This window comes from Vicugna pacos, chromosome 7 (assembly GCF_048564905.1).
Source record: "Vicugna pacos chromosome 7, VicPac4, whole genome shotgun sequence".
In the NCBI taxonomy this organism is placed as follows: Eukaryota; Metazoa; Chordata; class Mammalia; order Artiodactyla; family Camelidae; genus Vicugna; species Vicugna pacos.
In genome coordinates this window covers 60,432,122-60,454,590 of record NC_132993.1, presented here as the reverse complement: position 1 = coordinate 60,454,590, position 22,469 = coordinate 60,432,122, and the positions used below count along the sequence as shown (strand labels likewise).

General features: G+C 37.1%; 2 protein-coding genes across 7 annotated transcripts in view; one reads left to right on the top strand and one right to left on the bottom strand.

Moving 5' to 3' along the window:
* Nucleotides 1-444: 444 nt before the first annotated feature.
* DYNC1I1 (dynein cytoplasmic 1 intermediate chain 1) overlaps nucleotides 445-22,469 on the top strand; it is a 435,553-nt gene continuing 413,528 nt past the window's right edge. For all 6 annotated transcript variants that reach the window (XM_072964956.1, XM_072964954.1, XM_072964953.1 and 3 more), the window contains exon 1: nucleotides 445-613. The gene's annotated coding sequence lies outside the window, so the exon portion shown is untranslated. The remainder of the gene's footprint in view (nucleotides 614-22,469) is intronic.
* On the bottom strand, nucleotides 5,715-18,168 carry PDK4 (pyruvate dehydrogenase kinase 4). The gene is made up of 11 exons (XM_006207617.4): nucleotides 17,787-18,168; nucleotides 16,669-16,810; nucleotides 15,386-15,457; nucleotides 14,418-14,602; nucleotides 14,167-14,253; nucleotides 13,642-13,719; nucleotides 11,772-11,848; nucleotides 9,897-9,995; nucleotides 9,589-9,699; nucleotides 9,171-9,284; nucleotides 5,715-7,960 (listed from the first exon to the last, which is right to left on the bottom strand). The coding sequence occupies exons 1-11, from the start codon at nucleotides 17,899-17,901 to the stop codon at nucleotides 7,817-7,819; spliced, it is 1,224 nt and encodes a 407-aa protein (XP_006207679.2). The 5' UTR covers nucleotides 17,902-18,168; the 3' UTR covers nucleotides 5,715-7,816.

The following is a 22,469-nucleotide window of genomic DNA, read 5'->3' as shown; positions in this document are numbered from 1 at the left end:
CGCAGCCTTGGATGCTTACGGTATTTCACCCCCATGTTTACATTCGTTGATTCCAAAAAAGGCAAAGCTGGGCCTGGAGACATTCCAAGAGTTGGCTTGGAATAAGACCCTTGCATGGAGTTCATTTCAGAAAAACTGTTACCTACCTCCCACATCAGTCCTTAGGAAAGGTCCTCCCACCCAGTGTCGTTTGAGCCAATAGACGGAGACCAAGTTCAGTTCAGAAACAAAATAAGCTTTATTCTTCGATGAGAGAATGGAGAGGTGCGAGCCGGACCGCTGAAGCACAGGCTTCGCCGCTGAGCGCGCAGGCGGAGGGTGGGCTGCTTTGTAGGGAAATCCCCCAGCGGGGGAGGGGCAGCCCTGGCGGGGCGGGCGCAGCCCAGCTGCTCCGGCGCCCGTGGCCGCGCGAGCCCGGCGTCTCTGCACACGGCCCGCCGCCATCTTGAGTGCAGCGTCGGGCGCCGCTTCTGCTCCGGACCTGCTGAGCTGAGGTGAAACGTGTAGCCATTTCGCACTAGGAACTCTGGTCTGAAGTGACCAGTGTGAGGCCTCTGTACCCGGCACCCTATGAGCAAGGGAGACTGGACTAAGCGCTAAGGAAAAAAGAAAGGTCAGACTTCATTTTATTACGCAGGTTCTGTTTTTATTTGCCGCTGACAAAACTTGACTCTTATCTCCCCGAGAAACACTTATTTACCTTCCTAAGGGTAAGAACCAAGTATGCTTCCTTTTCTTTCCCAAAGGAGAGTTTGTGCACATTAGGGAGCAAAGTTTTTTCCCGCTATCTCACAAAAGGAAGTGGGGGGTGGGGGGAGCTGCGGAGGCGGCTGTCCATCTTCTGTATAAACTCTCAGATTCTTTGGGGGTTCGTCACCTAAAATACAGATCCCAGTAAGTATCAGGTGACATCTGGCTCTCAGTGAATCACCTTAGAAGGGGGAAAGATTGGGGCCCGGGTTGCTGATATGGTTTTTATTATAAGTATAAATGGTTTGTTCCTGCCCCAGAAATCTTGTATCTAACTCAGGATAATATGAATAATTTTAGATATTAATACATATCAATATTTACAAACCTAATTTCTATGTTCACATAGTGTCCTTGGGCATAGGAACCGTTGTGATTCATTATGGTCTTCCTTGTGTGTGGCAGCTTGTGGTGCTTAAGAAATCTCTGTTGATTGCTTGTTGAATAAGTATGTGAATTGCTTCAATGCCTGAAGAATGGCTAAATGTCATTCAGTAGAAAGTGCGAACTGGTCTAACAAGTCAAAGCTTCTGATGGCTCTGCAAGTAGGTGGGGACTTCTGTAGAAGTGCAGGGGCATGCAGCTGGTAGGTTAGGCTCCACGGATGAGGTCAGTGGCAGTGTCCCTTTGCCTTGTTGATTAGTTGTGGGTTACACATTTGCATGACCTCAGATATTACTCTGACTTGTTGCTGTCTTCAGTGAATTCTCTAAAGAAGGTCTGTTTGTTCAGAGCAAGGTATCTGAAGTGTACAGTGCCTTGAATCGAATCCCAGCTCTGTCCCTTGATAGGGACAACTTAACTGCACTGCCTTGTGGCTCAGTTTCCTATCTGTGAAATGGGTAGGTTAATAACATCACAGATGTTGTGAGAATAAAAATAATCCATTTATGCAAAGGAGTTAGTAATATAGTAATACAGTGGGTTGTTGTGAGGGGAAAAATGAATGAATTAATGTAAAACCCTTAGAAAAATACCTGCTGCATAATAAGTTCTATAGAATTTTCTTTTTGGCCTACTTAATGTTCAATTTTAAAAGGGCCAGAGAGAGAAGAAAGAAGTATAGTGAAAGCAATTTCTATTCTAACGCATGAAATAAGTATTTTTGGCCAATGGAAATAATAGTTAAAAAATCAATACTATAACCCATAGATTATCTTTGGTTAAGAAACCATTTCTTCAAGTTCAGTGGCAAGTTTTATCCTTAAAATAATTTCCCCCAAATTAGTGCATGGTAAGTAAAATCCTGCCTGGAACTATCTGGATTAGGTACAAATAAGAGTCACGTCTGACTCTGTGCAGAATGCAGGATATATTTTCAGATACAAAGAACTATCGTCAGACATTCTAAAAAAAAAAAAAGTAAGAAACATTTTCTACTTTCCAACAAGCCAGAGAGCTGTTTTCAAAGGCCTTTTAAAACTGTGTTTTGTGCTAGTTTTTGTTACCATTTTAAGTTCTGCTTTCACAGGATGAAATATGATATTTAGAAGGGGAAAGAGGCTGCCTAGGGAACAACTGAAGCCTAATTGTTATTTTTATGGTTTAAGTGTATTTCATCCATTCAACAAATAGTTATTGAGAGTGTGCTTTGGGCAAAGTGCTGCATGTTTACTTACAATGTGCAGTGAGCCAGCTTCTCCTCAGTATTCAGGGAACTGCAGCCCTGCGCTTTCAAAGGGACCTAAAAGAGTTAATAGGTCTCGTTAGCTAATGCATGGCACTACCATCTACCCAGTTTTTGGTTGGCCAGCATTACCAAAGAGGTCAAAGTCTGAGTTTGATCCCTGCCTGAACAGATTTCAGCTTTACTCAGCAATTTCAGGTCAACAGAATTCTAATGCCAGGGTCATAATCGGGCAATAGGGTATATTGGAGCAAAGTTGTTTTACTATCACTGATATTGCATGCACACACTATGACTTCGTATCTGAAGAACAGTCTTTTATTTCTATTGCTGTCAACTCATTTGTATAGAAACTTAATATAAGGATCCAGTATCTAATACTTAAATAACATTATTGATAAAACAGCTGTTATCTGTATAAATTTTATTATGTGCCAAGGATCGTTATAAATGCTTTACATTTTACTTTATTTGAGTTCTTTTTTTCTCTTCCAGTTTTATTGAGATGTAATTGACATGTAACACTGTGTAAGTTTAAGGTGTATAACACCATGATTTGACTTACACACATTATGGAAAAAGTACCACAATAAGTTTAGTGAACATCCATCATCTCATATAGATACAGAATTAAAGAAATAGAAAAAAATGCTTTTGCTTGTTATAAGAATAGATTCAAAGACTTTAGAATTAGAAGTGTCTTCCTTAAATAATTAGAATTCATTTAGTTATTTCATATAGAAGAGAAAATTGGGACTCAAATCAAATAGGTGAAGTGGGTTGCTTAAGAATATGGTTTAAGGTTTTCATTTTTGTTTTCAAATTTTTATTTTGTTTTCAGGTTACAAATTTGTAATTGCAAACATATTTTGTTTTTCTTAAAATTTAAAAGAAAAAGAGTGAGTTAGGGTCAGTTTTACCAAATATCAAACTATATTTTTGGGGTTATAAACTCATTAAAGGGGATAGTTTTAATGGAATTGATTAAAAAAACTCAAGACTTCGCCATCCGATAGGCTATTTGTCTTATACATTAAAGCATCTTTTTACATTTATGGAAATAGTATGCTTATAAATAATTCCTGGCTATATTGCATTATTTGACAACCAATCCTGTGTTATTTTCATTACATTGGATGGTAGCAGTAAACGTGAAATTGATGTCTCATAATTTGTTGATAAACTTTATTATTTTGTTGCTGGATTTATCACTAAGACAGCTCACATCATTTTCACATCATTTAATAGATTCAAAATGTTTTCAAGGCTACTGACATTTCTGCTGGTTTTGAGTGGCTTTTAATGTTTATTTGCCCTTCAGTAGGAACTGAAAAATCTCATTAAAAGGTAGTTACTCATTTCCATTAAAGAGCCATAAAATATGGGTGGTGATATATTTTCATCTGAGTCTAAGGTGAACAAGAAGGAAGAATACTAATAAAGTCTGAAACACTGACCCATTTGCTTAAGAAATTTCCTTAGTAGTAATAGCTTTTAACCACTATTTACTTTCTTTCGAAATATGTGATCATTTTTAATGGCCAGAGGCCACCAAGGGAGAGTGACATTAAACAAGATCAGTTGCAATTTGTCTCACTTGGAAAGGTATTCCAGAGTTTCTGCAACGTTGTAAAACTTTTTGAATACTATTTAAAGCATAAAATCTTTTAAAATTTGATGTACACCTATTTAACGTGGTTCCAATCTGCCGTTAAATGCAGGGATGCTGTTCTAAAGGCAGAGGTTTATTTATGTGTTTATTCATATATATATAAATATGTCCAGGAAGTGTTTATTGAGTGCCTAAGTAACTGTGATGTAAGGTAAAAAATGAAAAATCCCCCCGAAAGATGTATGAATAGAATGCTAATGGAGATAGAAACCTACTGCTGTAAGTGTTCATGGCCAAGGGCTTAGGGGACTTCTTACATAAACTCCTGTGAAATTATGAAAGTTCCTCTTTATTTTCACTAAGACAGACCACAGTGACCTGGAGACCCCATACACATTTGCAGTGTTGGTACGCATGTAAGTATAAGTGGGGTACCTGAAAGTTTAGTACGAGAATGAAGAAATTATAAGGTCAACATTCAGCCTACTAGCTCACAATGATTTCTCTTTGCATATGTCGTTGTTAACAGCAAATACTCTTACCATTTCCAGCCAAATTTGAAATTTGGGAGAAATGCTATAGTTTTGATGAAAATTCAGGCCACTTTGTTGAACTTGAAAATTGTGTTCCTTTTGGGGTGCACACATTGATTTGAATCAGAAAGGTGTATGTGTGCATAAATGGAGAATTGTGGGACTTTCAGTCTTGCAGTTTTTATGGAGATGTGAATGAACTTTCTGACCCGGGGGGCGCATATGCTAACTCCATTCTTCCAAAGCAGCATAATCCAAGGAAACTGTATGGATAAAGCCCGTGTGTGTACATATTTGCATTTGTGTGTGTGCAGTTGCTCACGCGCTTCCTTAGACACTGTGCAGTGCTTCCTTGACAGAAGAAATGAAGGCAGTCAAGTGAAGGAGAGCGTCATTGATAAAGGGCTTTAGTGTAGGTTCTTAAGGATCTAATGCCTTAGGTTGATGGCATTTTTTTTTATTAAATATGATTATTCTGACAAGCCTTTAAAATTTAGTTATAATAAACTCATTCTACTAATTTTGTTTTAGTCTAATTGTTTCTTTATTTTTTTTTTCCTTCCCTTCCTCCCTTTCCTCTCCTCCCTCTTGCTCTTAGTTTGTTTTATTTGCACAGCTTTTCAGTAAGGGCATTATGGAGATGGTCAGAGAATGTTGTTTAAAGATAAAGTAGGGTCAAATTTGTAAAGAAAGGTAGTGGGAAGATAGCAAAGATAAAACATGTCACCTCTTAATTTAGTACTTTCTATACTATTTCTACCTTATTATTATTTAGATATTTAATCCAGAAATTGTTTGGGAATCTATATTATCTAGGTAATTATCTTGGTACTCCACTGTATTTGTTATGTAAGTACAGTCACTAAGTGAAACTTTAAAGTAAATTTACCAAAAAAAAAAAAAAGTAGAGAATACGTGCATTGCAAAAATGATTATCCAATATATTTATGTAGATAAACACACTTTGTACTATGTATCATTGGGGTATAACTAAGAAAGCAAAGGGCATTCAGAAGTTTGTGGAATGCTATAAACTATCTTTAATTTAAAAATTAAGATTTTAAGTTTTTTTTTAAAAGACTATACCCAATATGTAGATAAATTAGACTTGAATGTAAAGTGAGGAAAAATTTACCTCAAATTCTTCTTTGTACTTTCCATTAATTTGAGAAAAGAACTTTAAGACTACATCTACAATAATAATAAAAATATTTATTATAAAAATTATCACATTTCTCTATACATAGCCTAGAGACAAAAACACAGTTTATACATTAATAATTTATGTGGGCCTGAACATTCAGTTTCCATCCACTAGAATCTTAAAGCAGTTCCATAAATTTCACAAATACCAACGTGGGCTGTCTATTTTATAGAACTCCATTTACACAGCTGACGTTCATAAGTTACCAATATTTCTTTTCTCTAGTGATTTAAAGATAGTTCACAGTGTTTGGGTTAATTATTAATAAAATCTTTGGTAAATGTAAGTATTTACATTCTAATATGTTTAAATTTCAGTAAAAACCTGAAAAGTCAAATAACACATTGCAAATAGTTTTGAGTAATCAGTAAGGGCACGAGCCAGAGTCCAAAGATCAAGAAACGTCACTACTGGGATGTCTGATGACAAAATCTAAAATCCACAACAAATACTTTGAGGCTTCTGTGGCCACTACCAGAAGCCTCACAACAATAGGCCATGAGAAAATTAAATGCAAATGTTAAATTCAACATATAGACAGTACTGATTATTTTACAAAGTGGAAAATGCTAGTTTTTTCTATAACCTGACTTAAAACATCAACTTGACACAGAAGAGTTTATTATCTCATCAAAGCTCATTATCTTGCAAGAGTGAGAGAACCATTTAAAGAAGCCATACTGTTTTGAAAGACACCAGTTCGTCCTCTTGCCAATAATTTATCCATGAAAATATGGATCATTTCTTGAAATAATTGAGGAATACAGCAAGATGCTTGCCTTTTGCTTCCCTCCCTCCTTCCTTCACTTCCTTTCCTTCCTTCCTTCTGTCCCTTTTTCATTCCTTCTCTTAGAGGAATGTGCTGGACTGCCCATCAACCTGCATATTATACCTGAACTCCCAAAAGTTCCATGTGCATTACAGCTTTCATGCATTAGCTCTCAATCTCAATGATTCACAAATGAACGCATTGCTGGCATGAAAACCTCTTACTCCCAGGCTATTTATTAAAAATACTCTTAAGAAGTGTTTAAATTCTGATGTTCTTGAGCCATTTGTTAATTATAAATTTTTAACAGACATATCAATGGTGGAGTGTAGAGAACATAATTAAATACATCAAAAATACATCTCTTTAAGCCTAGAAAATAGATGCCTTTCTTTGGATTATCACCACTGCAAAGTAGAGAACAGCCTGTTCTACAGAGTTAGGTTCTGAATGCATCATTTCTTTCCCTAACACTGGTTTTCCCAATCTACTTCTGTTTCATTTATAGTCAAAGCAAGGTGAGCGATTTGCTATTACTTTGGCAATTCTCTTCCTCCAACAGCCAACATCCTGAATTCAGTGCATATTTAAAAATTCAACCAAGACTAGGCACCTGGCAATAAGTGTTCACTGATAATGCGAAGTATGAGCACGAAAAGCAGCATCATAAAGGCACTGTATCAGAAGGGGCTTTCTTCTGAGTTTTTACATATGCCCAATGCCTCGGCTGACACTTTGAGTAAAATGTGTTGACTCATTCCTTCTCATTCAAAGTGAATGTTATTTCAGTTACCAGCTTTTCATCTCTAGAGTGCATAGGTATTTATGAAATATGTGCTTATTACATTTCTAGTCATATAGTATAAACTAAGCCCTAATCCTTCGAGTGGCAGGAAAGTACTGGCATACTGACACTTGATAATCCATAAATACCAAAATCTTAACGACATCACCAAAGGCCTAAAATGTCAGTCTGTTGAAACTTCTAGTCAATGTCTTCGCTTCTCACTCTTTCCCATCCTTGTTGATAAAGAGTTGGAGAACTGAGGCTTGTTTGTTTCTTTTCAGGATTTGATATAAACTCATGTGTTATTCTAAGTTAACAGAATAAATAGCTGGCCAGCCATTAACTCCTGTAGTCCTGCACTACGCTCGCCTGGGTCACAGAATTGAGCTGTGTGCCTCTTTGCACTAGTGTTCTGATCAAGGAGGTTTTGTTGCTGTTTGTTTTTGAGGAAACAAGAGTTCACATGCAAACATTCAGGAAACAGCACTGGCACAGACCCACTTTGATCCCTTAGAGTGTCCTGAGGGTCCCTCTTCACACAGCTACTTTTTCCTTCGCCAGGTTCTTTGGTTCCTTGCTTGGGATACACCAGTCGTCAGCCTCACTGCTTGTCTGATAATGTTTGAAGGCTGATTTGTTAAAGACTGGGAGTTTTTCAACAGATTCAGAAGATAAAGCCTGAAAGAAGAGGGGAGAAATATCAAACCAAAGAAATTATTCATGGTATAACTTGTACTTGAAGTGATTATTCAAAATAAATTCAGAGATAAGTATTCAAACACTCAAACAGTCTTTTAGTTGACTTAGTAGTAAAAGCACCCCAGAACCCACAGTGTACTAAGCATCATAAAAGGAAGCTGAAAAATAAATATTATCTGCACCTCATAGGGGTTGAAGTAGTGTGTGTGTGTGTGTGTATATATATATATATAATATATATATATATAAATTTATAAATCTATTTGTATTCAATATTCGCACTCTTCCCTTGTTTGGATATTGCTGATGTCATGGAATTGAATAGCAACAGGCAAGTACGTTTTCCAGGAAAACCTTTGTGTGTGTGAGAGTCCTAACCTGATACTATTGATCTATTAAACTCTGATATTATAAGTCTGTAATATATTAGGATTTTTCAATACTTTGAAGACATTTTTGCTTATTTAACAAAATGAATACATTCACTATTTCAGGTGTTCTAAGTTCAGGTGGCAAATAATTCTCTTGCACAAAATGGGACCCTGGAAGCTTAATGTTTTAGTTGCTAATAACTGTAAATATATTTTCAGTTGAAATACTTGGCAAATGATTAACAGAATCAGGACAGTGACCTTAGCAAATAAATTGAGGCTTTATCAGAAATGGAAAAAACGTGTACCAAGTTTTAAAGTTTAAACTGGAAATGCCAGGCATCCCACTGACAGCGTCTGAGCAGTCAGCTTTCCTCCCCCTGGATTTTTAATAAGGTCAGCTTAAGGTCTTGAGTATCTTGATTTAAGTTGTTTTCTAGGCTGAAATATTATTAGCATATATGTATTTCTCACAAGTCTAGGTAAAACAGAAGTACAGCTATTCTCACAGATGCCTATAGGAGTTGCCTTAAAAAATTCATATGAGCACCTCTTCACTCAGAAACTAATGTGTTTATGGGAAACAATTTTGCTTCACTGAGACAGGTAGCCTGGCCCCACTTCCTTTTTGATACATTACCGTATTAAGTATTAAATAGTATACCTACACCTGCCAAACAGAAAAAAGAATGACTTGTGGTTATTATTTGTGTTAACTCAGTTTGGGGTATTCACTGTGGACCATAGAACTCAGGGCTGTAAAAGAAGCAATCTTTTAAGAAATGTGATTTTTTTTTTCTATTGGATTTAAAGGATACCTTTAAGTAGATGATAGCATCCGTTCCATATCCTGGCAAAGAGTAGAGATTTAGATCTCCTTGGAAGTACTTGGCATAGAGACGAGAAATCGGCAAGCCGTAACCGAAACCAGCCTAGAAGGGGAAGATCAGTTATTGACAAAGAGGTGGACGTGATCTCTGGAATACAAAATGTGGGGAGGAGCTGTTATCCTCCCAGATACGGATGTCCTGGAATTTGAGCAAATGTCTTTTGCTTCCAGTCAGAGACCCCTTGTAGAACTGTTTCACTGTTTTTAGCTTGCTTTATCATTCTCATATCCCCCATGCCCTATTTAACTAAATTGATTAACTTGCCTAAACACTTCCTTGCAGTCCTTGCCCTACATTTATAACTAGGTGGTCTGGGATGAGCTTGGCCATATATAACTGGTCTTACCAAAGGAGCATTCCGGGAATTATCCACCGTAGGCGTTGGTGCAGTGGAGTACGTGTAACTAAAGAGACGGTCAATAATCCTCAGGGGAACACCACCTCCTCTGTCTGAAATCTTAAACAAACAAACAAGTCATCAGAGCTACACATTAAAAACATTGTGCATTTGTCTATGTAAAAATGTCTTTCCTTCATTTAAAAGTCACCTGGTGTACATGACTTTGATCTATTGCTCAAAGCAGTTGGCTTTATTATTACTGACTCCTTTTTAATTCTCTCAAAAAAGACTCAAGAAAAACAGAGAATAGTTACCTTAATTGTAAGATCTTCTTTTCCCAAGACAACAGTCACCTCCACTGGTGTCAGGGAAGGCCAGTCTTCCTGGTGTTCAACTGTAGCCCTCATTGCATTCTATGGAAAACAAAACCATAAGGAATTCAATGGCAGAAGGATGAGGGGCAATAAATAACTGTTCTTTTACATTTAAAATAAAGGCAGCACAGAGGGTAATTCAAAGTTCTTATTTTTTTAAGTTAGTGGTAAAATAGCTCTGTAAATAGCTATTTATGAATGTGTCATGCAGGATGTATAATGAAAAATATTCATTTACCATGTAATATAGCTCCTGGGAGTAATGTCTAATGGAAAAACAATTCTGCTAGCTGTCAAGTTCTTATTTGTAAGCTTAATTTAAATGTAGAAATTGGTTTTTATAGTCCATTTCCTGGCGCTCTCTTTTCTGTCTTTCCATAACATTTTACATCCAAGCACCAAAGAGTATTACATAACAACTAAACAGTGAATCATTGAACCAATTTATTGGCTTTTATAAAATTTGCTGGGAAAAGGCTGTTACTATTAAAAGGATAGTAAATAATTCTAAATTAAATTTCAATTTGCATTTGATTATCATCTTAACTTTTACCAATGGCGGTAAAATAACTGTATGAGTTGGACCATTCAATTTGAAAGTAAATCAAATCAACAGAAAAGTATCTTTTGTCCTTTAATAGAGAAGAAACTCAAGTTTTCAAACTAGATGAACCTCATACAGATAAAGATTTGGTTTATTTTACCCATTTTCCTCTCTACCCTTCTGGTAGGTTATCTGCTTTCTGGTTTCTATATAATAACAAGTTCTAATCATTAGCTAAAATGAAGTAAAATAGGTCAAATGTTTGTAATACAATCAATGCCTCATTGCACTAATATTAGAATAAGTTAGGAAACAGTAAGTTCTGAGAAGCATTAGAATTAGAGGCAGATTTCACTTCTTTTTTAAGCTTCCTCTTTGCCAGTCCTGGGGACTCTTAGGAAGCATCACAAAGCTTTGAGTGTTTTTCTGTCTTTTGGTTTAAGTGTACAGTTTTAGTTTGGGCTTAGAAGCTGGGATAGGATTTGATTCTTAGTCCCTGGCTATCCCAGACCAGTAACATCCATATCGGCTGAGAGCTTGTTCGAAATGCAAAATCTCAGATCGAGAGTATCAGAATCTCTGGGATAGGCTTTAAAATCTGTATTTTAACAAGCCTTCCAGGTGATTCTAAAGCACCCTAAAGTTTGAGACTCACTTCTGAAACAGTCTTGCTATGGAAAATGTGGACCATAGACCAGAAGCATCACCTGTTAGCTTATTAGCAATTCAGAATCTCAGGCCCCATGCCAGACCCAGTGACTCAGAATTTGAGTTTCAACAAAACCTCCAGGTGGTTCATAGGCACATTAAAATAGCTCACTGAAGGAACTGACTGACTCCTGAGTATATTCTAGACATAGGTCGGGGCCCTACCACCTACAGTAATTCTAGAGCTGAACTTCTGGATTTGGAGTTAGACCAGCCTGTGGGAGTGGAGGTAACAAGGCCTCAGTCACTGAAGCATTCATCCCATGACCTTCCTTAATGAATGCCTGAATGACTACGGCTTTGTTGGACACCTGAAGAAATAAGGGGAATAGGGGGCACTGAGACATAGTGAGTCATATTGTGCATTCTCAAATAATGTGTTGATGCTACAGGGAGCTGCATGTACCCTTTTCAAACATTAACTGGAGCTTCCTTCTGTTAGGAGCACAGAAACATGCTTGGGAGAAGATAGGCTCTTGTTGAGTGGGAATGATAAAGGAAATAAAAATGTAAACAGTGAACTTTAAAAAAAACAAAATTGCAATTACTGTGAAGTTTGTTACCTTGAATAGTTCAAAGAGCATATGATGAAGGTGAGAAGGAACGTATACAATATGAATTGGTTGGCCTGGAAATTTTCCTAGAAAAAAATTAAGCTCATTTAGAATTGGTTAACAGATATTTCATGAAATAAACTTTCATATCTATTTGATTAATATTTTAGATTTAAACAGGATTGGAATACTTCTCATCCTCCTAACTCCAAAATCCTACCCTAGAACCTTCCCTCTTAAAACCGTAAATACAACTGACTTATTTTCAAAATGCTATTATAGTTGCTACCCAGTGCTCTGTGATTAATTTTTGCATTTCTTTACAAATGTATAAAGTCAGGTAAGTGTAAAACAGGAGTGCTGTAAACTAGATTACATGGATTATTTATTTATATGTTCAAAACTTTTGTACTGGACAATTTCGGAGTTAAAATTATATGCACTTTAAGAAAGAAGAAAAAATAAATTAAGTCTAAAGTATAACATTGAAATTGATGCGATCTAGCTATAGTTTTCATAGTTTTAGTTCATGAGAGTATGACACATCTGATTATTATTGATTTTTATCAACTAAACATTAAATCCATTAGGCTATATATGCTTACATTTCACCAAGAGGCTAACAAAAACCAGAGAAACAAAACCTCATAATACTCTTTGAAAAGAAAAATAAAAGGATTCTTTGGTGTTCCAGGCCTTGGCAAAGTTTGAATCAGAAAACACAAGGTCTGGCATAATTCCCTCTTTATTTTATCAAACAGCTCAAGCAGTTTATCTACAAGTGTTATGCAACAATGCTGTGAATGCTTAGAAATATTTTTCAATCTTTAGTGTACTCCTATTTTTATTTTAGCAGTCAATTACATTTTCCTATCCCCAATCCATCAATTAAGCTACTCTTAATTTAAACAACTTAATTTTAATTCTCATCACCAACATATGTTGTTCCTGTCTAACTATTAGTTGAAGAAGATGTTTACTATGAGTTGAAAGGAGAAAGTTATTCCAATTTGAGTATACTGTCTTTCTTTGAGAATGGGATAAGATAAAAATAGTGCCATGCATTTATCATATAATTACTTCAGTCTATGTGGGGAGACCTTATCTTTTTAGGTACCCTAGAGTTAAAGCTATTGAAGAATGCTCTGCATTCAAAACAGTGGTATATATTCATAGTGAAAATTTTTTAAATTTTGGTGAGAACATTTAACATGAGATCTACCTTCTTACATATTTAACTGTACTATATATTATTGTTAACTACAGGAACGGTATTGTATAGCAGATCTCTAGAAGTTACTCATCTTGCATAATTGAAATTTGATACCCACTGAGTATCAGCTCCCCATTTCTCCTTTCCTTCACCTCTAGCAACTATCATTCTACTCTCTGCTTCTATGAGCTTGATTATTTTTGATACCTTATATAATTGCAATCATACAGTATTTCTCCTTCTATGACTGGCTTTCTTCTTATAGTGCAACTTAAAGTATTTTTGTTTTCAGGTCTTATAAGTGACCTCTTTAGGAACATATGTCCACTACTAAGTGGTTCCTCCTATTCTGCCCTCTTATCCCATATAGAAAGTGAGCTATCTTTCTTTGATCTGAGATATTGGAACTTAGCTGCTACTCTAAATTCCAAATTATTTGTTCAAACCATTCTTCTTTATGAATTGTCATTAGCAACTGAATATACTCAAATTGGAACTTTCCAATTGAGATAAAGAGAACCTTGGCTTCAAAAAAAAATGAGTACAAATTCTATGCAAGTTCAGAAGGGAAAAAAGGAGCACAGGATTTACTTTTTACAAGAAGTAATCATCTTGGAAGAACAGTGAATTTACCATAGACTAAGATACATTTAGTTTATAGCTTACCATTCACTTGTGTGAGCTTTAATTCTGGAGATGTCAAATAATACTGATCACAAAGCATCTTTGAACAATCAAAGGCATCTAGAATAGAAGAGTTTTTTAATAAGGATTAAATGAACTTATGTCAAGTAAAGTTTTCAAGTGATCTTCAGTGTGTGCATTACCCTCAATCTAAAATATTCTTTAGAGTACAGGTTTATATACCTTTTGATATTTTATTGAAGAAAAAAAAAAGACAGTGTTTAAGTTACAGCTGTAGTTATAGGAATATGTGCACTTCAGAGATCAAATACAATATATGAAAATATGGCAAGTAAGCCACTGATGTTTGGATTTTTTTAGTAATATTATAAATGAATATTTAAACAGCTGACTCTTAAAAGCAAAGGACCTTCATGACAGTAAGTATAAAAACATAAATGGAACACTCCGAATATAAATTCATTCACAGAGCCACCTCAACTGTAGATGTGTCAATCAGATAATAATACATTTTCAATAAGGGAAATGCAGAAATTTAGAAATTACCTTGGACCACTGCTGCCACATCACAGTTTGGATCGATACTTCCAATGTGGGTTGGGTTTCCTGTCTGTAAGTCACTGAATATAAGGACTGTTGAAGAATAAAAACAAAGAATAGTGTTACAGAAATTAGGATAATAATGATTAGAACTACCACTGAGAAAGAATGTGACCCACCGAGTAGTTGAAATATCTAGCTAGAATATGGCTTATATTCTACACCCATCTATCATGACCATGATGAAACTAACTTACTGTGCTGATTCATCAGCATCCGGGTAGAAATACGGTTCATGTAAAATCGATCCAGGAAATACTGAAGATTTTGATTGGTGACTGGGTCAACTGTACAGGCATCTTTGTATTCTAGGATTCCTTGTGCCATTGTAGGAACTACATTATGGTGTCTATTTCGAACTTTGATGAGAGTATCTACAAAACTAAGCCAAACACATATTTATGGTTAGTAGAAGTTCAAATAAGTTGCATTCATTTATATTTCCTAGATTACTTCAAAGAAGGCTAAAGCTTTTCTTAAGTACCCATCTCAACAAGTCAAATGATAAAATATTTGAATGATAAAATAAATTTGAATGATAAAATATTAAGGCTCTCACTACAGATTCTTTGGCTAAATGTTACAGGAGATAGCTTCATAAACAGATTTATTTTGCTTTCAGCTTACATGTAAAAATACCAGCTCTGGGAGTAGTGTGATCATTCTAGTTGTTCATTAAGCCTTCTCTTTAAAAAATAACAATTAAAAGAGTAAGTAATATTTAAGATGGCTCTAGGATGCCATTGTGAAAAAAAAGTTCGAAATTTCTTGTCAGAATTAGAAAAGGTTCTTATTTCTTATTCTTAGAGCTAGAAACTGTCTGTTACTCTGAATGAAATTATTTATTCTCCAGTAATAAAGTGACATGTATTACTACCATGTAACAGTAAATCCTTCTGCAAATCTAACATTAGACTAAATTTATAATAAAAATAGATTTCCTTAAAAAAATTCTCTTACACTATTCATCCTCAGCATTATTTTCAATGTCATAATTATCACTTTAAAAAGAGCAAAAGCCAAAACTTGTCATTTGAAAGGAGTAAGTAAAAGTATTTATCATTTAGGATAATGCTATAAATTATCCTTCAAGTTAGGTCTAAAAAAATCAGATGTCTAGAAATAGTCAAAGTTTTAGATTATTTTTCTAATGCAAAAAACTTACTCTGACAATGCTTTCTGGTCCTCTGGGCTTTTCTCATGGAATTCCACCAACTCCATCAGGCTCTGGATATACCTATAGAATGACAGGTGTGCTTTAAGTTTTAAAATTGAGTAGTCAGTTACAAGTGGCCAAAAATAGAATGCTTTTTTCAAATGGTTTGCAGAGAGAAAATATTATGTTTAAAATTAAAACTTTCCTCCGAGACATCTGGAAAACAGTATATCTTAGAAAAAAGAAAGCTACAATTTTAACTCTCAACTTTCTAACTTAAAATTTATGTTTCTTTAAATATCCCATATCAGTATTCAGTTTTCTGTTTTGTTTGGCAAATGTCTTTATTTTTTTTAATAGCAGAAGCATTTAGAAACAACTTTTACAGAAAGGCTTCATTTTTTTTCCTATAATCATTCATAGATGAGTAGAAGTCTTAGAAGCAGCAGCAAATACTATACATTAAATATATGGTTCAAATTGCAGTTGTTTAATGGGTGTATAATACATGTATTTCTCAAGTCAGTGAACAAAAAGCTGTATAGTCAGTAGGTTAGGGTGAAGCTCTCTGGTGCATATGCGCCTCAGTGCATAACCTGGCTCTGTTCTCTGAAAATCTGCCCCTTTGGGCTATCTCCCCTCTCTAGATCAGTATCCTTATTTGCAAAATAAGATAATAACTGATTCTGAGTTCTGGCTGTGTGCCAGGTACTGTTCTAAGTGATTTTAAAATGGATTACCTCATTTAATTACACTCAAATATCCCTTTGAGGTGTATACTTTATTCTCTTCATAATAGATGGGGGAATTGATGCATAGAGATAGGACACTTGCCAAGGATTCCACAGCTAGCAACAGGCGGAGGCAGGATTTGAACCCAGAGCCTGCTTTGTTATTTGGTTTGTAACTGAGAAAGATTAGGCCCTCCCAAAATAGTCATCATTCGTACCTATTTCTAGGATAGGATTCCTTTTGCAGTATCAAACTCTCTTGTATTGTTTAAAATACAAACTAAAATTATATCTGTGAATTATTTTCCATATTTTCTTCTAGAAATAAAAATTATATTGTGAAAGTATCTACTTCATCTGGGTAAAAATGTCTATTTATAGCTTTATAACTGCGTTTATGATAAATTACCCTAAATGATGGGAAAAAATCTTTACATCTTTCAAAAGTATTTAATGTTCAGACCACCCATTTTCAAATTGTGATGTTAACATATTATAAGAATTCATACTCAGATAACTATCTTAAAAATAGAGACCGTTTCAGAATGGTTCACCACTTACCAGCTTTTCACTAATTGTACTGAAGATGTGTTTACTAATCGATCAGGGAGGATATAAATTTCCTTGAGTATATTGGCTAGCCTCACAGGCAGCTCTTGTCGCAAAAAAGCAAAAGAGGTTCTTTCACATGCATTATCTGAACCTGTAATAAACAACATTTATTTAGTTTTTGGGATAAGAAAGTATGTCTAAATTATATATTTGAAGAGCATTAACAATCCAATATCGAACAGACATATGTTATAAAATTTTATTTCATCCTCAGTTGGGTTACTACTTGTAGCTAATTCAGGAGTAAGCATCTTCTACATTGTCTTTGTCTTCTCTCTTTTTTAAAAAGTGACCAAATGTGAGAATTACTGTTTTCTCTTTTTGATGAGGATTCACTTCCCAGAAGTCATAATATCCCGCAGCTCTTAGTATTCATAAAAGAGTGCAGGATTCAGTGAAACCACAAGGTTAAAAAGACATCATTCACAGGGTTCTAGATATGAAATTGGAGTGCGGTAAGGGGTGGGGTGGGAGTCATGATGCTTCTAGTGATAGGTAACATCACATTTAAATCCTTGAAGTTTTCTTTATAAGATTTCTGCAGATAGTTTGTAATATTTTCAGCAGTAATGCAAATATATAGAGAACAATATGGTAAAGAGACAAGCAAATTTGTTAGGAACCCAGAGAGGTGAACCTTGTGGAGTGGTGGAGGGTGGCTAGAGGATAAAACAGCAATTAATTCGAGCCTGCTTTATAATATTAGGAATCTTCTCCAAGAAGTACTATGCTGTGAAGGATAGAGTAAAGTTTCTACTCCATTGTTATAGGGTAACTGAAAGCGAAAAGTATTTTGACTGGAAGCAATGGGCAGAAAGAAGAGGAAGGATGAGCTCAAACCATCCAGCATCAGCAGGGGCTGCAAATGGCCTTGCCGGTGGGCATAAACATTCAGAAAGAAGGCAGATCTAAGAAAAGGCATCGAGGTTCCAGGGTTCAGCAGGAAAGCGGACCCCAGTTGCTTTAAGTAATGAGCCCAGCCTTTCCTACATCGGGTCTGAAAGTTAAGGCATCTCCCCAGTCTCTGCGCCCCCGCCCGGGCCCTAGGGCCCTACGTCCTGGCTCACCAAAATCCAGTAGCTGCTTCATGGACAGTGGGGACGGGCTGTAACGCGAGAAATGCTCAACCTCTCGAGGGACCAGGGACCCCGCGCTGCGCATCACGAAGCGTGCCGCCTTCATCTTGATGCCCACCGTTCCTGGCACAAGCTAGGGCTGGCTTGAGGAGTGAAGGCTGCAGGGAGCGGGACCTGGAAGCGTAGAGAGGGCCGGGCGCGTCCTGGCGGGGAGGGCAGGTGTGCTAGTGGGCTCTTGCTCCCAGGCGTGAGCTGAGGTTCCGGAGAGCTTCGCGGTGGAGGAGTCGGGCAGAGAGCAGGAGGAGCAGTAGGTGGCTTGAGACTGAAGTTCGCGTCTTGTCACCAGCGGCAGCCTCCCAAGTTTTTATTTGTTTCTGCGCCGCCCCCTCCCCTCCCCCCCGCCACCCCGCCAGTTCCAAAGGGGAGGAGTCACTGGGACTTGGAGAAGCTTCCTGAACTTGGGGCCGCGCCATTCAGTTCAGATAAAGAACTCTGGGCCCCGCCTCCGACGCGGAGACCTGACACCAGTGCTCACGGCTGTGCGGGGTAAGGGGATAGGAGGAAGCCGAAGCGGACGTCAATAGATAAGTGGGCTCAAGACGAGTCACTTGGGGACAGGACGGATAGCGTGGGCTGGGGGCCCGCCCAGACTAGTCCTTGTTTACGAATGAGAGGCTGTTTCAATCTCACGCATTCCAGGCCAGAAACTATTTCCAAGAATCTAGGCTCCGGGATGTCATTGGACCTCGCTCAGAGCGGGGCTTTTACAGTAGCCAGTCACCTGCGTCGAAAAGTATTGGCTGCTTTGTCATTGGGCTGCAAAAAGAATAAACAGCCTCAGGAGTGTTTTCCCCGTGAGTGAATAGCCTACGTCGGGAACTGGAAGTTCCTTTTGCTGCGCAACTTGAGGAGCTGCGCAAAATGCGTTTATTTTTTCTTGTGCCAATAAGAAGCCATCAGTTTATTTCCTTCCAGTAATAACATTCTCTCCATTAGGTTTAACTCTTTTCATTAAAAGCAGAATAAAAAAGGGATTAATTTGTCGGTTTGACTCTCTTGCTTTTTCATCCATCAGAGAATTTGGTCCCTCTGTCCTCCTGTGTGACATGTACTTAATCCAAATCTTTGCCTAAGACATTCTGTTCTACCCGTAAAGTTCAGCACAAACTGTGCTGCATGTATCTTTCCTGATTGTCTCTCCCTGCTCCTTCTTGCAGACATGGCTTTTGTCACGTATGACACTATATTGTAGCTATTTATGTTCTTATTTTGTTCCTCTCTGAAACCTCTCCCCTGAAAGAGATCAGGTTTGGGACCATGTCTAATGCACCTTTTTGATTGCTACTCTGCTTTGTTGCTCTCAAGATTAAACAGTTGTGGAAACATGGGGAAAGTTCCAAACTGCATCTCCACTTGGAGATAGGTTTTAATAACAGTCTGTTTTATACCTTTGTATTCTGAATCCTTTATTACATATTTGTATCGTTCACTGAAACAAAAACAACAGTAAAAATGTGTTCAAGAAGCCAGAAGACTAAATAAACCACTACCTGATGAAGCAGGTAAATTTACGGTAAAAATCCCTTCTTTTTCCTTTATTACATCCTAAGAACAGCAGCAAAAGAAAAGCAAGCATTTGCTTTTCTTATCCTGTTTGTGGGATCTGGACTAGGCAAAAATGTATATCATAAAGAATTCTACTGTTTAATCTGTAGAGAAAAGGCAATGGAAATTTAGGAAATTTAATTTAGGAAAGCCTCACCGAGCACTTAGCCTGGCTTACCCAGCACTATTCCCATGTGTGTGGTGGGTTGATTAAAGATTAGGTGAAGTCATATGATGTTCACACAGATGGCTAAGGGCTAAATGTGAACTGAGGTTACCAAACTATTTTGTGCTTGTTACCCCATCCAATAATATTTACCAGGTTACTCTCACAGTGCATTACATTCTCCTAGGTCATTTCTCTATGACAGGAACTGTTGTGACTGGCAACGTTTATGGTAACCGGGCTGGAATAGCCAGGTGAAGCTGTGTACCTAGTTGGTTAAGATGCTATGTATTACTGTGATTAGAATGTGACCTGGAAAGAGAGCTGCACTTTTTTCCTTAGGCTGACCTCAGAACTTGGAGGTGATACAGTTACTACAAAAGTAAAGCAAAGGGAATTATTTGGGAGAAATGGGTATGGACAGATCTGCACATTCATTTAAGTAAAGGTAGACCATGAAAAGACTATTAACTGATTTTGTGCTAATGAGTAGGGAGGAGTACCATAGCTTTCCCCTTGTCCACAGTGCTGAACACAGCCTCCCTACTTGAGACACCAGATTCCTGCAATTTTCAGGAGCACATTTACCTAGCATCAAATGAATTCTATCCAACCTAGAAAAATCTAATAACATAGGGCCACTGGTAGAGCTTCAAGAATGCAAGTCACATTTTTGCCAAAGGACTGGGCATGTTCAATTTAACAAAATGCAATAAGGTCCTGAAGAAATGCCAATTCAACTTTTCCACCATGAGGAGCATATTCCAAGGAAGCAATGAAATATATACATAACAGGAACTTCAAAAGCCATGATGGAAAGATGAATAGATTTGACTACTGAATATTAAAAAAAAAAATAAACAGCAGACTTGGAGAATATATTTTCAAATGATTATTTAAGAAATGGCTATTTCAACAAGAAACAAAATAGCCAGGATCTGTTTCCTCATGGAGATTATAGACTTGTGGGGAAACAGGCATTACAAAAGCAATTGGACAACAAGGGCTATAAAGAAAATTCATATGAAGATATAATGAGGCTGGAACTACCTTAGATTTTTGTGGACAAGGAAGGTCTTTCCAAGAAAGCAACAATTATAGGAGATGGTGCAGCCTTCCATTGGGATGTGAGAAGGGAATATTGGTGAAAACATATTGGTGAAGAGATTGGGGAAAGCAGGCCTGAATCGCTATTTGGTCTCTGATATTTCTTATAATCAGTGATTTTAGATGATAACTAGGTGCCAGTAGCTGAAGGAGAAGCCTTGGTGGGTGCAAAAACATTTTTCTCAAGTACCTCAGACTGATAGTGGGTAATGGAAAACAGTGGTCATTTAAAAAAAAATAGGACTTTAATCCTCAGAGCAAAAGAAGTTGCAATTAATGCATTAACAGTTCATAAAAGATAATTGACCAGTGTGTCATGTTGGTGGTGATAGTAATGTTGCTGGACAGTGATGATGCTAACACTGCTCAGAGGTGTTTGGAGAAGAGCTATGTTGAAGATCAGGGACTACTTTCTTTGAGGACTGGCTTTTGGAATGGTCTTAGAAGGATGAGGAATATTTTGATAAATTGTTGGTTGACAATGGGGAAGGATGTCTAAGCCTGAGCAAAAGCACAGCTGGGGATATGGCAGAGAAATAATAACTAATTTAGTCTGGTTGATGTTTAGAGTACCCAAAGGGAGGAGGAAATGGAAGATTGGGTTCTATACCATGAAAGCCTTAAATGCTGGTATGAGGACTTTGAGATTTCTGGAGTAGGCAATACAGAATTGCTGAAGCTTTTTATTCAGGGAGCAATGTGCTTCCTGCTCAAATTTGTTGGCAGTTAAACAATTCAAAGCAACTAAACTTCAATGAACACCCATTGTGTACCAGGCACGATAGGTGCTGGGGTCATATAGATGAAAAAGGCATAATCTCTGTCGTCAAGGATGGGAGAAAAACATGTATGTAATTGAAAGAAAAATAGTGTGATGCATATAAGGTACATGTTGGGGTCGAGGGAGGGCAAGCCATCAGCAAAGACTTCCTTGGCATGTCTGAGTTATAAAGGTAGAATAGAAGTTCCTAGGCAGGTGTTGGGGCAGTGGAGAGAGGAAATAAAGAGAGTCATTTTGTTGGTAAAATCTCTAGCTTTTGCCAAATCGAAGAAGGAAGAATTAAAAAAAAACAGTTCTCTGATGTTGTAAGCCTGTGCTACTGGGAGGGGATGACTTCATTAATAGAAGCAAGAAGACAAAAAGGGTCAGGAGGAGAGAATAGGTTGACTGAGGAGGGGGGAACACAAATAATAAGTTTGTTTGGGAATACTCTGAGTTAATGAGAAACTGTTGGGGAAACAGTCAAGGCTGTAATTACTGGTGAAGGGAAGATGAGAATTCAAAGGCTATTAAGCCATTGCTGGGAAGTGAAGATAGATGAGTAAGAGTCTCTCTCCAGTTTCTTCACAAAAGGCTCCCCTCTTCTATTAGGCAGCAGCTATGTCTCACTTTTTCCCTATGCACAGTACTTCCTTCTGGAGCAGTCTCTGGTTTCATTCTTGGCCTCCCTACACTTATCAAGGTCAAAATCCTTCCCTTTGTGAAAGCAACACCAAAAGAGTTCATTCTTTTTTTGCATCTGTAGCTCCAAAGTTATCAGAAAAAAGCAAGTGAATCCTGAAGCTAACATATACTACTTTTTGTGGGAAAACAAGAAGTTTTGCCTCAGCTCTAAATACAGGCTTAGCTTTCATTTCCCCCTAGAAATTTCTCACTTGTGTTTAATGTTTGCTTTTAAAAAACAATAAGAGAAGGTGAGCAAAGGGAATAAAAAATTAACCAAAGGAAAAAACATAATAGACATATGGAGGCATTCTGAAACTAATGAGTGAGTAGGAAAATGAAATTAATAAGA

Bases quoted from the DNA above. Each gene is read 5' to 3' on its own strand.
- PDK4 (XM_006207617.4), bottom strand. From the start codon at position 17,901: ATGAAGGCGGCACGCTTCGTGATGCGCAGCGCGGGGTCCCTGGTCCCT. The intron at 16,811-17,786 runs GTGAGCCAGGAC...TGTTTATTACAG, and splicing joins GAAGCAGCTACTGGATTTTG to GTTCAGATAATGCATGTGAA. The intron at 14,603-15,385 runs GTAAGTTTTTTG...TGTTTGGCTTAG, and splicing joins GACCAGAAAGCATTGTCAGA to TTTTGTAGATACTCTCATCA.